The sequence below is a fragment of the Symphalangus syndactylus genome, chromosome 6, assembly GCF_028878055.3.
Source record: "Symphalangus syndactylus isolate Jambi chromosome 6, NHGRI_mSymSyn1-v2.1_pri, whole genome shotgun sequence".
NCBI lineage: Eukaryota > Metazoa > Chordata > Mammalia > Primates > Hylobatidae > Symphalangus > Symphalangus syndactylus.
In genome coordinates this window covers 133,213,901-133,230,511 of record NC_072428.2, presented here as the reverse complement: position 1 = coordinate 133,230,511, position 16,611 = coordinate 133,213,901, and the positions used below count along the sequence as shown (strand labels likewise).

Below are 16,611 nucleotides of genomic sequence, written 5' to 3'. Positions count from 1 at the left end.
CCATTGAAAACAAGCAACAGAATAGCATAGAATGCTACTGCTCATTTAGGGGACCATGGACTCCATCCCTGACTCTGCTGCATGCAACAGGACTCCTGTCTTCTGGGATCTGAGCTGTTGCTGGAGGGCAGTGGGATGGAGAGAGGCCAAGCAACAGGGAGGCTTGGTGCCTGCCCTGGCTCTGCCACTCCTGTGCTGTGAACTTTAGGGCCACTGCTTTTCGTCTCTGTGAGCATAGCTCCTCTTCCCAGTTTCTTCTTCTCTCCCTCTTCATACCAATGGGCAGTGAGAACCCATACAATCTCCTCAGTAAAGGTTCTTTGAAAGACAAATGTTCTAGAAATTTCAGGTAATCTGGAGTTCTTCGGGAGCAGATTTTGGAGATACAGCAGAACATGGAGAAGCATGTTAAGAAGTTTATTTTATAGACCACAGCAGAAATTCCAGCCAAGTTTCCTTAGAGGAAATCACCTGAGTGTGGCAAACAGACAGGGCTTCCATTATTCTACCTCTAGGGTTTCAATAGTGTAAAACCGGTTGTTTTTGATGGGGATTACAGCAGCATCATCAGGGCAGATGCCTAACTCCCGAATAACATCAACAACGGCTGCAATTCGCACAGTTCCTGAAAAAGACAGGGACAGAGATCATCTCTCAGACACCCGGCCACGACCTGTCTTTTCTACTCATATCAGGCATCTGCCCCCTAGGGTTCAGTTTCCCCAAATCCTTTGCAAATTTGTCTCCGTATCAACTTTTTGCACACAATGCCTCCGTCTTAGAACCTGGGTGCCTTCTGCATCTGCTCTCCCCATGCTCTTCCCTCCCTCCCTTCTGTCCTTCTGCCCTGAGGTCCTGGTCCTGCTCAGTTGGCAGCCATGTTTCTGTTTATAGTTTCTCCTCCCTGGTGGCTGGTGGGTAGTTCCCTCCTTGGACAACTTCTGTACTTACTGTTGGTGTAAAAGTCCCAGTAAAAGGTTTTTGGATTCTCGTTACATAGGCAGGCAGTATACTTATAGTTAAATCCACCTTCCAGAGGGACGCTGCTAATGAGGTAAGTTTTAACCTGGTGAGGAGAAGGTAGGAGGGGGAATTCATTGTTATTTTGGGGAATGGGTAAGGGAGGGAAAAATAAGAGAGGGAGAGGCCGGAGAAGATTAGGGGTGGAGGTGGGCCCAGGGCAAGGGGGAGTCTACTGTTGTAGTATCATTTCAGGAGCCAAAGTCTAGGTCAGAAGGTTTTTCCCTCCCAATGCCCTCAAACTCCTGCCTTAGCAGTGTGGAGAAGCTCAGGAGGAGATAGTGGTGCAAGTGAACCCACAGGGCAAGGAGAGCTCATCCAGGGCAGCTGTCCAGCTGGGGAGCAGGCTTGCCTTTGTCACCAGCCAGAGGTTTCAGGAATCGACCTGCAATCACATTTACTTTGAGACCTGGTGAGACAGCAGCCTGGCCACTTGCGTGTAGGAGCCAATGTCAGGCCTTGTTGTCAGAGCTGTGACCAAGCCCCAGCTGTGCTCCTCTCTGACTTGGTGACCTTTAGTGATGAGAGTTAGGCCTCTCACTCTCACTTTCCTCAGGTGTGAGGTAGAAACAATTAACTACCAAACCTGGCTGGTAGATAAGCAAGTGACATCTTGAACGTAAATTTCTTTTTAACTTGAGTGCTTTGCAATTCAAGATCCCAGATTATTGTATATATAAATTTCAGTGGAGTCAGAAGATTTTGTCCAGTTAACGTTTAACACAGCAGTTTTATCCTGGGGTTCATAGACCCAGAGGGATCTGTGGATAGCATTCAGTGAGTCTGTGAACTCAGGCAGGGGAAAAATATGCATCTTTATTACTAACCTCTAATTGAAATTCAGCATTCCTTCAGTTATGAATGTCGTCAAGGAACCACAGTGCCATTAGCAGTATATGTGATTTTATCACAAGAAGAAACATAGATATGTACATATCATTGCACGGATTCAGAGGTCCGAAACACAGCCTGAATGCACTACCTTGAATGTATGGCAGTTATCAGACTGGCTCATGGTCATGACTGAGGCCCAGCGCCGGTCTGCCCACCTCCTGCAGCTTGCTCAGCTACCTGGCAACTCAGCACCAAGTAGCCGTTCAGACCCAAACAGTAAATTCAGGTGTTCTCACCCTTGGAGTTTTACTCAGAATGCCTTGGAGAATCCTGGCGTTTCTTTGGAGAAGCCTACCTGTGCCTTGTTTCCCTTTTTTTTTTTTTTTTTTTTTAAGAGAGCGTCTCACTCTGTTGCCCAGGCTAGAGTGCAATGGTGCGAACGCGGCTCACTGCAACCTCTGCCTCCCAGGTTCAAGTGATTCTTCTGCCTCAGCCTCCTGAGTAGCTGGGATTACAGGTGCGTGCTACCAGCCCTGGCTCATTTTTGTATTTTTAGTATAGACGGGCTTTCACCATGTTGGCCAAGCTGGTCTCGAACTCCTGACCTCAGGTGATCTGCCCGCTTTGGCCTCCCAAAGTGCTGGGATCACAGGCACGAGCCACTGTGCCCGGCCTTGTTTACCTTTCTGTTAAATTAGCAACAACATGTCATCATGAATCAGAATTTACACCACTTGTACAATAAAAGATCAGAATCCATTGCATGCCTAGCATGGCACGTGGGACGTGTTGCCAAAGACCAGTGTAGTTTAATGTACTTCTTCAAGCTAAGTAACAACATCCATCACACAGATAATGTGTTCATAAAATAAAATTCAACTCTTCTATATTTTAAATGTATTGCTTTCCCAGCTAATGTGTGGATAAAGAAACACATATCTTACTGCATCACAAATTTATTTTTTACAAGTTAGTCACTGTTACTCAATGTGGTAGTTTCTCTCTGTAATCCAATGCACTTTATACATTTAGAAGCAATTTTCTGATAAATGTTTCATAAACTTCATGAAACCAACAAAATGGCCTGTAGCACAAAAATGTTTAAGCATTGTGTTTTGCCACAAGTTTCCTTCAGCTTTAAAGGATTATGCAGTCTTTATATTCAAATATATGATTGTAGGTATATTCTATTCTAATTCTAAAATAAATAAATATGAGCCTAAACTTCACTTTTTCAAAAATTCAGCTACAGAAAACATTATAAATGATAAAAAGTGAGGATTAGGTGGTAAGAATTTTAGTTATATAAATATATTTTAATAAAAATTTAAAAATAGTTATACTTTGAAAAATGAAGCCACAAATAAAAATTTATTGACTAGAATTAACAAAATTTCCTTTCCCATAAATTATTTCTAGTTTGCAAAGTCAGTTAGTCTAAGGATTTCTTATTTTTTTAGTTGTGCTTAGGTGGGTTTTGAAAAGATTGCTTTCTTTTAGAGTACTAGCGTGATTCTTAAAAGCATACTTTTATTAATCACAAAAGCACAAAATTATGTCACATGTCATTTTATTGATTCAAACATATCTTATTATATCTACCACTACCATTAACTATTACCACCAGAAACCACCATTTTCACAAAAATTTTATGTACACATTCTGTACATGTTCTTCTCATTCTCACCTGTGCTTCTGATAAACAAAATACAAAGTTGAAAAATTATGATTCAGCCTTGCTCCTACCCCAAATTAGTGTACATGTTTCAGATTCTCGGACTGAAAATAGAAAAATTTGACAAAGCAGCTGTGATATTCTTTGCTCATTGACGAGGAATTTTTCTTTACAGGTGTGGGGATATTTCTAGAATGCAGTTGACTGAATAGCAATCTTCATACTTTCAATGTTGTTTTACATGTAATCATTGTCCTTAAGTCTCATTTGAATTAGGAAATTTATGTTGTAAGGAAATACTTGTGCTGCCTGATAGAGGGTGTCCTTCACAAAGGGTCTGGGGAGGGAGTAGGGGAGACGGGAGATGCATGGATCTTGGCCCTAGAACAAAGGTAGTGGGGGCAGTTTGCATGCTTGTGACACCGGAGATCAATGACTAGGAAAAGGACATACAACCAGTGTCCCAGGGAAGAGTCACTGTGGATTAATAACTGCATAAGTCTCTTTGACGTCTGGCCCTTGGCAGCTAGACAGGAGGGATAATGCACTAATCCCAAGCTGCTCAAAAATGTGGTCCTTTGGGCACAGCCTTGATGTACCTTGCGCGTCTGTTAAAACCCAGAAGTTCTAATCTCTCCCCAGACCTGCTGAATGAAACTCTGAATTTTAACAAGATCCCCGAGTAAGTTTTAGGCACATTACCATTTGAAAACCTCTGACCTTGTTCAGAGATTGGACTTCTGAACTTGGGGAAAAGGAAGAGATGAGTACGAGCTCCTTGTCAGGGTGGGGAGGCTGGAACAAGAGCCCACTTCTGGTGACCCAGAGCAAAGGAGCAGAAGAAGGCAAGAGAACAGTAGAGTCGCTCAGTGCTTACTGGAGAGGAGGAGTCATATCCTGCATGTCCTCTTCTGCCCACCCACCTCAACCTATGGTGTGGAGTTGCTGCTTTCTCTTCTGAGAACTCCCCTCCCTCCATCCTAAACTAAACATGCTCAGGACCTTAGAAGGATTCTAACCGCTTCTCTACTAGCTCTTACACTTTTTTCTTTTTCCCTCTTTGTCACTTCATTTTCCTTCTTCCTTTCTTTCTTATTTATCCTAGACTTCTCTGGATTCGAATTTCTTCATCTGGAAAATGAGAAGTCATCTGTCCCAAGCTCCCACAGTTGTTCTGAGTCTCAAGTAGCATAACATAAGTGAGAATGTTTCATTAAGTACACTGTACATTATTAAAGGAAGAGATTAAATTATATTTATAATAAAGGAGTTGAATTATTTTTTGAAGTCACGCCCCCAGTCCTCTACTTACCACCATGCATTCTTTCAATTCTGTTTGAACTGCAAGCGTTGCAGTGACTTCTTCATTTGGGCGTACTGACTTGGGGATGTCAAAATCCTTTATTATGATCTTCCGACTGATTGTGGGAAGAGAGAATCAGAACACCAAGATCAGAGACCAATCTTTGAGTGAGAGGGGGAGCCATGAACAGGGCAAGGGGCACAAGATGGGCAAGGGAGGGAAATTATGGGGCTTGGATCAATTGTTCAACATCAGAATCCCCTGGAATTTTCATGTGTTGATTGGATTGGTTACTTCGCACAGATTTAATTTTGTTTAATAAAACAACTAGGACACTTTAAGATTCCTTAAAGAACTAAAAGTAGAACTACCATTTGATCCAGCAATCCCACTACTGGGTATCTACCCAGAGGAAAAGAAGTCATTATTTAGAAAAGATACTTGCACATGCATGTTTATAGTAGCACAATTCACAATTGCAAAATCATGGAACCAACCCAAATGCCCATCAATGAACGAGCATCTTCTTCCCTTCCATTGACCAAAAACAAGTTTTTAAGAAGAAAAAATGTACAATACCACATGCCACTTCCTGATAACATCCTACAGGCTCTGGTGGTTGTCTACTGAGTAGGAGGGCTCAAGTCATTATTAGGAGAAAATTTACTAGGAACAGAATCACATTAAACCAGCAAACCTCTTGATCAGGGAAATGCAAATCAAAACCACAATGCGATACCACCTTACTCCTACAAGAATGGCCATAATCAAAAAATCATAAAACAGTAGATGTTGGCGTGGATGCAGTGATCAGGGGACATTTCTGTACTGCTGGTGGGAATGTAAACTGCTACAACCACTATGGAAAACAGTGTGGAGATTCGTTAAAGAACTAAAAATAGAACCACCATTTGATCCAGCAATCCCACTACTGGGTATCTACCCAAGGGAAAAGAAGTCATTATTCAAAAAAGATACTTGCACACACATGTTTATAGCAGCACAATTCACAATTATAAAATTGTGGAACCAACCCAAATGCCCATCAATCAACGAGTGGATAAAGAAACTGTGATATATATATATATATGTGATGGAATACTACTACTCAGCCATAATAAGGAATGAATTAACAGCATTTGCAGTGACCTGTATGAGATTGGAGACTATTATTCTAAGTGAAGTAACTCAGTAATGGAAAACCAAACATTGTATGTTCTCACTGATATGTGGGAGCTAAGCTATGAGGACTCAAAGGCATAAGAATGATACAATGGACTTTGGGGACTTGGGGGGAAGAGTGGGAGAGGGGTGAGGGCTAAAAGACTACAAATATGGTGCAGTGTATACTGCTTGGGTGGTGGGTGCACCAAAATCTCATCACCACTAAAAAACTTACTCATGTAACCAAATACCACTTGTACCTACCCCAGTAACTTATGGAAAAATAAAATAAAATAATAAAAAAATTTAAAAACCCAGCAAACATCTCAATGCACTGGAGGTATTTGTAGGAGCATCTTTGAAGATCCTCCTTCTTCGGTCCCTACATAGGGTTTAGGAATTTGTATTTATTTAGCTCCTTAGGAAATTTGGACGTATGGCCATGTTTGGGAACATTAGATACTACTCTACATTTAGACCATACACTGCAATCTGAAAAGGAAAGGAAATGGAGACAAAGAAAATAGTCAAATATTCTTCTTCAGTCAATGAGGACTGGGTTCGGGGCCAGGAGAGTTATTTTCTCTTCCCTAGAAACTCCCGGCTACGGACCTTTGTTATTGTGTGGGACAGAAGGGAATTGAGATTCTTAGCCCACAGTGTCTCACAGCCCCATTTTCTTGGGGCAAACATCTCAGAGAGATTCTATTTTTTGGTGCCAATTGCTGTAGTGCCCAGTGCTCAGGAAAAGGATATAAATACCTAAGCAACTTCAAAATCTCTCCCATTTGTATATGAGTTTCAGATTGATAGGATGACCAGCTTAGTTCAAGTGACTAACCATCTCAGTTTACCCAGGACCGAGGTCTTTTCCAGAATGGGTTGTGGAGGTGGCGGGGGAGGGCAGAGTTTCAATGCTACAACCAGGAAAGTCCTGGGCAAATCAGGATGGTTGATAACCTAATTAGCATAGCTTATTTGAATACCTCCTGCCCTTCAGGGCTAAGGGGACTGTCATCTGGCGGGAATGGGGTGGGATCTGAACCTGTCCCCACGCAGGGTTTCTTGGGACACTTGCCTCCATTACATTAGCTTGTCAAAACCCTGAACAGTTTCCTCCAGGACAGGATATCTGACCATGCCATAGAGAGTACCTCCGAGATCACAACCCAGAAACCCAGCATTATAAACCCTACTGCTAGAGAGAAAACTCCCTAGAATTGGGTATCGCTGCTTTTTCCCAGACCCCTGGCTCCATTTTCTACTTTATTTTACTTGCTCCAATTTTTCTGCTTCCTTAACACATGTGTTCTCAATAAGTTGACTTCTGAACCTGTGCTCTCAGGTCCCAGTATACGTGAGAGCAAGAGGTCCTCGTATTCATCTTCAGACTTCAGGTTAGGAAGAATGTCTAAGCTGCCAGTCTAGCTCAATCTCAGACCACAGGGCAGTGGCCAGGGCCTCTGGTCCTTTAGCCAGTCCTGCCAAAGCTGCCCCAAGCTGCCGTTGGAACTCACAGACCTGTTGTGCTTCTCCTCTAGGAGGCAAGGTGTGAGAAGGTAAAGTTTACTGAGCAGAAATCTGAACAAAGGTATAAATTATGAACAAGATGTGGATCAGCATGTTAGATGAAGACTAACTACTAATTAGAGCCTGTAGGTACATTTGGAGCTTTATTTCCACTGGCAATGCAGAAACACCCAGCAAAAGTGTGAGAGGAGTTGGTGGGACTTCCTAAGAGGACAAGAAGTGGAACCTGGCAGGAGGTCCATGGGAGTTGCTGGGACTAGAGTTCTGGGAAGTTGAAAGAAATTCTCAGAAAGAGATATGTAGATTTCCAGACTGGGAGAGGAGCCCTCCCTGCAATTTTTTTTTTTTGTGGGGAAGAGAAGGGCATGGCTCACGTGTTGTCCTGAGCTTTGTTGGCCCCCAACTGCAGGCAGAGAACCAGGAGCAGGGTGGCAGGGCTGGCCCTGAACAGGAGCTGGAGCAAGCGCATGCTGGAGAAAACAGAAGGCGATGTGTCCCAGAGAAGTGGTGTCCCAGGTGCCCAGCACACTTCTTATATACAGATTGATCAAGGAAGTGCAAGAGCTGCCAGGGAGATCCATGAGGTGAATCACCCATTCACCCTCCCCATTCGTGATCTTTCCTTGTTGACCCAAAGTTTGTTTGCAGGAAAAGCAACACTCAGCTAGAATGTCAGCATTTGAGAGAGGGGTCAGATTGTTCTTCCTTATTTTTTCAGTGTCAGAGTTTCTCAAAATGGATGGGACCTCAAAAGATACACCAGTTTTTCCCGAGTTTACAGATTTCAGTTTTCTTTTCCCTCCTAATTTGCCTGTCTGAAGTGCTATGTGTAGTCTTAGCTTCAGTCACTGCTCCCCTGGTCTCTGAAAGCAGAGAACCCAGCTGTGGTGGCAGGTTTCAGACCACAGGCATAGCACATCTTTGCGTGATCAAATTATAGTGAGTTCAAGATGCAATGCTACTCAAAACATTTCTTGGAGGGCTAGGATGATCAGGACTTCCCTAGCAGTCACTACCCATCATAAGGTGGAAGAGCTAGAGAAAACCTGAGCTGCTCTACATGATGGGGAAGTGAGTTCAAGACACTGGGTGATGTAAAGATGTTTATTGTCGTTGAGTCCTTCTTAATTTCAGGTGTGGTTGCAATATACCACAGATGCCTAAGATCCCCAGCTGCCCCACAATCCCCAAGGCCGGGTGTTATTTTAATTCTAGACAATTCCTGTAAATAGCTGGCACCCCCAAATCAGACTTCTTGGCACCAAAGAGCTGGGTCATTTTCTTCTTGACATGGCCACTTTCTTACACTTGCCTCATGCGTAAGCCACACAGGAAGACCCATAGTGGAAAGGACTCCTTCCGTGAGAATGGAGCCCACATTATGTCCAGTAGATACCCAGGTTGTAGCATTCCTCTCCTTGGGATGATGGGGAGACTTGCTCTTGCCGACACTGGCATTGTGCTATTTCTCCTTATGAAATTAAATCTGCTCCTTAACCTATGACTTACAACACTATGGGATTTGTTTCTATCCTTTGCGTGGCAGACAGCTGCCCAGGAAGAGCCTCTCTGGCAAGAGGGTGAAAATCAGACTTCTAGGAGTTGCTGCCTCTGTATGTTGCTTTAGCCAGGATTCAGAGCTAAAGTTCAAGTGTGTGCTTCTGCTTTCTGGATGTATCTCTCAAAATTGCTCTGTCTATTTGACTCCTGCATCTATTTTCTCTTTCCTTTGAATTGGACACCATTCATGTCATTGCTCACTTAAAACTTCAGCTGTTCTCATGATCACGTGCTTTCTTCCCTGTTTATGTCCTATCCACTCAAGAACACTGCTTGTGAGGGTCACAATGACCTTCCTTTGTAAGCCTTTTCCCACAATTAAATTGTCTTTACACCTGGTCCTTCTCACTTGCATAATTTCCATTTGAAGCATATCCTAGCTAGACTGACCAAGGCAGGCATAAGGCAGAAGAATCTAGGAAGTGTCTGTGTGGGAAAATGCAGGAAAAGTTCTTTGCTTGGCTCTTTGAAGGCATAGCCTTGTCCTTGAGGATGCAATTCCATTAACTATTGCCAAAAGGCAGTGTCCAGAGGAAGGCAGATGACAATGGGCTAAGAGCATCTATTGAAGGTAATGAGGCTGTTCTTCTGTGAGCCAGCAGAAAACTGCAATACCCACAACCCTTCAATGTACAGGACAATTTTTTTTTTTTTTTTTTGAGACAGAATCTCACTCAGCCAGGCTGGAGTGCAGTGGCATGATCTCAGCTCACTGCAACCTCCACCTCCCAGGTTCAGGAAATTCTCATGCCTCAGCCACCCGAGCAGTGGGGATTATAGGCAGGTGCCACCATACCTGGCTAATTTTTGTATTTTTGGCGGAGATGGGTTTCACCATGTTGGCCAGTCTGCTCTTACATTCCTGACCTCAAGTGATCCGCCTGCCTCGGCCTCCCAAATTGCTGGGATTATAGGTGTGAGCCACTGTGCCTGGCCTAGAACAAGTCTTATTCAGGCCATGACTGCTGTGATGGTTACTTTTGTTAGCTTAGCTAGGCATGGTGCCCACTTTTTGGAAAAACAACAGTTTAGAAGTTGCCGTAAAGTTTTTGTTTGTTTGTTTGTTTTAGATGTGATTAACATTTAAATCAGTAAAATTTGAGTAAAACAGATTACCTCCATAATATGGGTCAGACTCATTGGATCAGTTGAAAACCTTAAGAGAAAAGCTTGAGGTCCCTTGAAGAAGATTAGGGAGAAAAAGAAACCATAATTATTATGCCATAAAGAATGAACAAGTCTAGGTTTAAGAAATCAAATAAAGGTTGATAAAATCAGATTGTAAACAATTCAGGAAGCTTACAGAAGAGAACGTGTATAGTCCCATAGGGAAAGAGTTAGAATATAGATGAAGCTTGCCACAGGCTGTTTGCAAAGAGAAAGATAATCTTAGTCCTGACAGGGCTCATGAGAAAAAGATAAGGAATGAACAGAGAGGGAGTTATAGACACCAACACACATGAAGCATATGCTGTGTGCATTACACTGCTCTAAACATTTTAACATATATTAGCTCAATCTTTATTACAATGCTGTGAAGGTGGTTGCCATTTTTATTCCATTTTACAAGGGGAGAAACAGAGACCCAGGAAATAAATATCTAACCCAGACCATATAGCCAGTATATGGCAGTCAACTTTGCAAGCAGGTTTTGTGGAATCTGAGTTTTGATTTACAGTATCTGAGAACCTCTTTTCGAAATAGAATCCAAACTTACAAATGTAAACTATAGGTACAGGATCTTGGAGGAGGCACCCATAAGTAGGAAGCCCTGAGGCTTCATGCCATTAACTTAATGGCGAATACACCTTTGGATGGGGCCAGAATTTCCACGCTGGCAGTCTGGCCCTGGAACATGACCCTTTAACCACTGCACTGCCTACTGGTGAGAACAAGTTGCAAAGTTAGTAACTGGCAGAGTTAGGGGTTCAAAATCAAGTAGTCTGATACCAGAGTTTATGTCCTTAAACACTTGTCTAGTCTATTTATTGATGTAGCAACAGTTTAAAGTTGAGAAAAGGAAACTCACAGAGGTTTTAATAAGTTGTTCAAGTCACAGAGCCAACAAATAACAAAGGTATTGAAGTTTGGCTTGGCCATATGACTAAGCCAAACCATTGGAATCCAGATAGAAGTGAATCCGGAGTTGGCACTTAGAGTGACTACTCTATATTTCCTCTTACTTAATAAAAGCATAATTGGCACAAGACTTGTACAAGGGCATCTAATGCATACTGAAGATGTAATGAGTTGTTTCTTAGAGGAAGTTATATCCAAGCAAAATCTCTCAGAGGTGAGAGAAGCTGGAGTATGACTCTTTTCTTAGAAACTCTGTCATCTTTAATGTCATTTCTTTCTTCCTCTTTTTTTGGCAGAGTTGCACTCTTGTCACTCAGGCTGGAGTGCAGTGGCGCAATCTCGGCTCACCGCAACCTCCACCTCCTAAGTTCAAGTGATTCTCCTGTCTCAGCCTCCTGAATAACTGGGATTACAGGCACCTGCCACCACGCCTAGCTAATTTTTTTATTTTTAGTAGAGACGGGGTTTCAGCACGTTGTCCAGGCTGGTCTCAAACTCCTGACCTCAGGTGATCCGCCCCCCTTGGCTTCCCAAAGGGCTGGGATTACAGGTGTGAGCCACCATGCCTGGCCTTTAGTGTCATTTCTAAGGTCACCCTGGTGATGTAGGGGCCAAGGGATAACTTTTTTTCTGCCTTCTGAAGTTTCGCTGAAAAATAAACTGACAAAAAGTAGATTAATAGGAGAAATGGCATACAAGTTTGTTAATGTGCATGGGAGAGAATGATTACCTCCAACTCCTCAGTGGGAGTACAGAAGCTCATGTACCATCTTGAGGTTACAGAAAGAATGAGGTCTTGGAGCATGGCCAAAACCAGGTTATGGTAGTAAATCAGGTTACAGTGGTGCTACAGGTTATGGGAGGGGAGAAGAGGAAGACTGGCTAGCAAAGGTGGTCTTGCTATTGTCGACCAAAAGAGTTAAACTCTGTAAAATATTTTAGGAGATTTATTCTAAGCCATATATGAGTGATCATGGCCTGTGACACAGCCCCCAGGAGGTCCTGAGAACATGTGCCCAAGGAGGTGGGGGTACAGCTTAGTTTATATATTTTAAGGGAGGCATGAGACATCCATCAAATACATTTAAGAAGGACATTGGTTTGGTTCAGAAAGGGCAACTCAAAGGGCAGGGGCAGGGGGAGGGGTCTAGGCTATAGGTAAATTTAAACATTTTCTGTTTGACAATTGGTTGAGTTTATCTGAAGACCTGGGGTCAATAGAAAGAAAATGTTCAAGTTAAGATAAAGGATTGTGGAGATCAAGTTTTATTGTGCAGAAGAAGCTCTCAGATAGCAGACTTCAGAGATAGCAGGTTGCAAAATGTTTCTTATCGGACTTAAAAGGGTGCCTGGCTCGTAGGTGATTATCTCCTGGATCTGGAAAGGAAGGAAGGAAAAGAAAGGAGTAAGAAGATTCTCTATAGAATATGGATTTTTCCCACAAGAGACTTTGCAGGGCAATATCAAGGCATGGCAAGGAAATGTATTTGGGGGTAAAACATTTTGATTTTCTTCCTTGTTATGCCAGAATTAGATTGGAAAGTAAGTCACGATATACAGGGTTAAAATAAAACCCATCTGATGAGCATTTATGGTCTCCAGACCCCTTAGATAGGAATTTGGCCAAGATTAAAACAAACAAATACACACACACAAAAACAGAGCTTAGTCCTCACTATGCAGGTGAAATCTCACAGGTAGTAGCCCTCAGAGAGAACAGGTAAATGTTTCTTTCAGACCTTTAAAGGTATCAGACTCTCAGTTAATCTTTCCTAGATCTGCAAGGGAGGACCTCAGAAAAAGCCTGTTGCATCAATGCAGATTCTCTAGAGACACAAATCTCACCACAAAAGACAGCTTTGCAGCACTGCTTCTGTTTGCAGATCCTCTAACAGCCATCTCAAAGTATGTCAAAGGAGTATATTTTTGGGTGAAATAGTTTTGTTTTCTTCAGGTATTAGTATTCAGCTTTTAAGAGGTGAAAGAGAGAATGGAGAATTATGGAGGGTTTTATTTTTTTTTTTAATGGGCAAGATTTGGAAGTGGCTTCCAAATCATAGAATGTCATTCATTCTTTGTCCCCATTGCCACAGCTTAGTCATATAGCCAAATCAAACTGCAAGAGAGATTGGGAAATTTAGTATAGCTGTGTGCTTAGGAGGAAAGGGGAACAGATTTGGTAAGTTGCTGTGTTCCTGTACATATGTGGTATGTGTTTCTGTGTTTTTTATAGAGAATGTCATCCTAAAATAATCAAAAAGATCAGAATGCAGTTGAAAGAGAGTTTATTCAAGCACAATGCTTGAGGATGTGCCCACCAGCAAGCACAGATTCCAGAGAATGGAAGTCAGTGTTCCAAAGTATAAAAGTTTCAGATCATTTATATAGATAAAGTTCAGGGAAGTTTAGCAGAATTTCAACACCTTTCTATGGAAGGCTTAATGCAGAGTTACAATGATCTGATTAGTTGAGGTGGTTTTTTTCTTTCTGGAAAGATATCTCTAACATTCCACACTGAACATGTAACTGTCAGGGGGTCTGTTTTGGGGATGCAATCTGGTCTGAGTTAGGTACAGAACAATAAAGGAAGCAGTTAATCTAGAATAAATATCAGTGATTGGAAGGAGGAAGTCTGTTCTCTGATCTTTCTTAGTCATTTACAGAACCAGAACAATGAGGAAGAGGGTTAAGCTGTAATCTAAGAAGCAGAATTGCAAAACATGCTACATGACTCAGATCACAGTAGCAGCTCTCTCAAAGTTTAAGAAGTTTGCAGTGTTCTAACAGATTTTAAATTTTATTCATTTTCACAAAAATATCAAAATGTTTTCCAAAGTTGTGGTGCCATTTTATACACTGCACAACAGTTTCCCAATATTTAATATTGTCAATACTTTTAATCTTGGCTTTTCTGGTGGATATGTAGTGGAGCTTATTGTGATTTACTTTGAATGTTTGTGATTATTAGTGGTATTTAGCCTTTTTATATGTCATCTGGATATTATATATTCCCTTTTGTGAGGTGCCTATTCAAGCCTTTGCTTGTTTTTCAATTGTAACTGCCTGAGGGGTTCTTTCTGCCTGCTGCACAAAGAAAGACCATGGCATTGCAGTAAAGAAAGTTTAATAGACCTGGAGATGGAAGCAGCACTCAAATCAATCTCATCCAAGCTCATAGTTAAGAGGATTTTTTCCAAGCCAGTTTAGGGAAGGGGTGGCAGTGGCCAGGTAATGGGTGCTTGCTGATGATTGGTTGGGTTGGAGATGAAATCATATGGTGTTAAAGTTGTCCTTGTAAACACCCAAGGGGTTCACCTTGCCTGCTGCCTAGACAAAGTGCCAATTCATGAAGAAAGGACTTGCAATAGCGAAAGAGTAATTCATGCAGAGCAGGCTGTATGTGAGACTGGAGTTTTATTATTACTCAAATCAGTCTTACAAGATAATTTCTTATCTTGTGGCTAATGTTAGTCCTACAAAGGCAATCTAGTCCCCAGGCAAGAAGGTCTGCTTTGGGAAAGGGTTGTCTGTGTTTTAAACTATAAACTAAGTTTCTCCCAAAGTTAGTTTCAGAAATTCTCCTTGTTGTATCTGAAAATATGCCATTCCAGTGAAAGCCTTGATTAGGCAGTGTCTCCAATTGTGTCCTGCTACAAAGAAAAATGGATTCTTATTGAACTTATCAAAATAACAATATTGCCATGAAATAATAATGTTCTTGAATAGCTTCTAAATTCTGGAGAATCAGGTAGAGAGAAAGGTAAATGTCTTAATTTGCTCACAAAAGTTTACTTTACCTATTGCTATAAGCCATGAAGAGCGCAAAAGAAAAAAAGTTTTTAGGACTTTGGAAAATAAAACATAAAAAGATTTTACAATGTTTTAAGCAAAAAGAAGTAAAAATTATTTCAGTCCTTCCTTAGTTCAGTTCCATGGAATTAATTCTTTTTCTGCTCGATATTGGCCTAGCAATCTTCATAAATACATCAGTTGTTTTTATGAGAGTTCTGGAAGTATTTTTTACCTAGTCCAATGGTATGGTCTCCAAAGTTATCAGAAATCTGTATTCAAGAGCACTTGGGCCAGGCACTGTGGCTTATGCCTGTAATCCGAGCACTTTGGGAGGCCTAGGTGGGGAGGATCACCTGAGGTCAGCAGTTTTTGAGACCAGCTGGTGAACATGGTGAAACCCCGTCTCTACTAAAAATACAAAAAGTAGCCAGGCATGGTGGCATGTGCCTGTAATCCCAGCTACTCGGGCGGCTGAGGTGGGAGAACTGCTTGAACCTGGGAGGTGGAGTTTGCAGTAAACTGAGATTGTGCCACTGCACTCCAGCCTGGCTGACAGAGAGAGACCCTATCTCCAGAAAAAAAAAAAAAAAGGACTTGTTATGGTCCTTGGCATAAATTCCCTTAAAGATATACTTTAGGCTTTGCAAAAAGCTTTCAGGAAAAAAAATATGAATAAAGCAATCTATTGGATAAAACAAGACACATCAGATTATTTTTTGAAATCTTATACAATTTTGGAATGTATACTAATAACATATCCATTCAAATATAACTCAAGAAAATGAAACACCACTTATTATTTGATAATAATAGGATTTTAACATCCCAAATAAGCCTTATATATTTTACTTGGACTTCCAAAACCCTCCCCAATTTTTTTGAATATAATAGAGGTAGTTTGAGTTAAAAAGACTTAATTTAGAATTTGAGATTTGATTTTGGGGAATATATCCAATATCAAAGGTTTAGAACACTTGATATCAAAATAGGAAATGTTTAAAATGATCAAAATAGGATCACAGGTTGTATTAATCTGTGATTAATATTTGAGACTGGGTAACTGATAAAGAAAAGAGGTTTAATTGCCTCACAGTTCCACATGGCTGGGGAGGCCTCAGGAAACTTACAATCATGGTGGAAGGCACTTCTTCACAGGGCAGCAGGAGAGAGAATAAGTGCTGAGCAAAGGGGGAAGCCCCTTCTAAAACCATCAGATATCATGAGAACTCACTCACTGTCATGAGAACAGCATGGGGGAAACTGCCTCCATGATCCAGTTATCTCCACTTGGTCCCACCTTTGACATGTGGGGATTATTACAATTCAAGGTGAGATTAGGGTTCAAGGTGAGATTTGGGTGGGGACACAGAGCCAAACCATATCACAGGTCATTGTAAAATAATAGTCATTAATTTAGTCAAAGTGATAATTCAAAGCTTTCAAAAAGCAAAATACTTTACTCTTTGATAGAGAAGAGGCTCGGGTTTTTTTTTTAACTTTTACTTAATATTTTAAGTTCAGGAGTACATGTGCAGGTTTGTTATATAGGTAAACTCATGTCACAAAGGTTTGTTGTACAGATAATTTCATCACTGAGGTGTTAAGCCTAGTACCCATTAGTTATTTTTCCTGATCCTCTCTCTCTTCCCAACC

General features: G+C 41.5%; 1 protein-coding gene across 1 annotated transcript; it reads right to left on the bottom strand.

The window, feature by feature from the left end:
* Nucleotides 1-403: 403 nt before the first annotated feature.
* On the bottom strand, nucleotides 404-8,036 carry PIP (prolactin induced protein). The gene is made up of 4 exons (XM_055284334.1): nucleotides 7,902-8,036; nucleotides 4,843-4,948; nucleotides 952-1,066; nucleotides 404-625 (listed from the first exon to the last, which is right to left on the bottom strand). Exons 1-4 carry the CDS (start codon nucleotides 7,994-7,996, stop codon nucleotides 501-503), a joined length of 441 nt encoding a protein of 146 aa, XP_055140309.1. The 5' UTR covers nucleotides 7,997-8,036; the 3' UTR covers nucleotides 404-500.
* Between the last annotated feature and the right edge of the window lie 8,575 nt (nucleotides 8,037-16,611).

Bases quoted from the DNA above. Each gene is read 5' to 3' on its own strand.
- PIP (XM_055284334.1), bottom strand. From the start codon at position 7,996: ATGCGCTTGCTCCAGCTCCTGTTCAGGGCCAGCCCTGCCACCCTGCTC. The intron at 4,949-7,901 runs GTGAGCCATGCC...TCCCACAATCAG, and splicing joins AACAAAGCTCAGGACAACAC to TCGGAAGATCATAATAAAGG. The intron at 1,067-4,842 runs GTAAGTAGAGGA...TCTCCTCACCAG, and splicing joins AATTGAAAGAATGCATGGTG to GTTAAAACTTACCTCATTAG.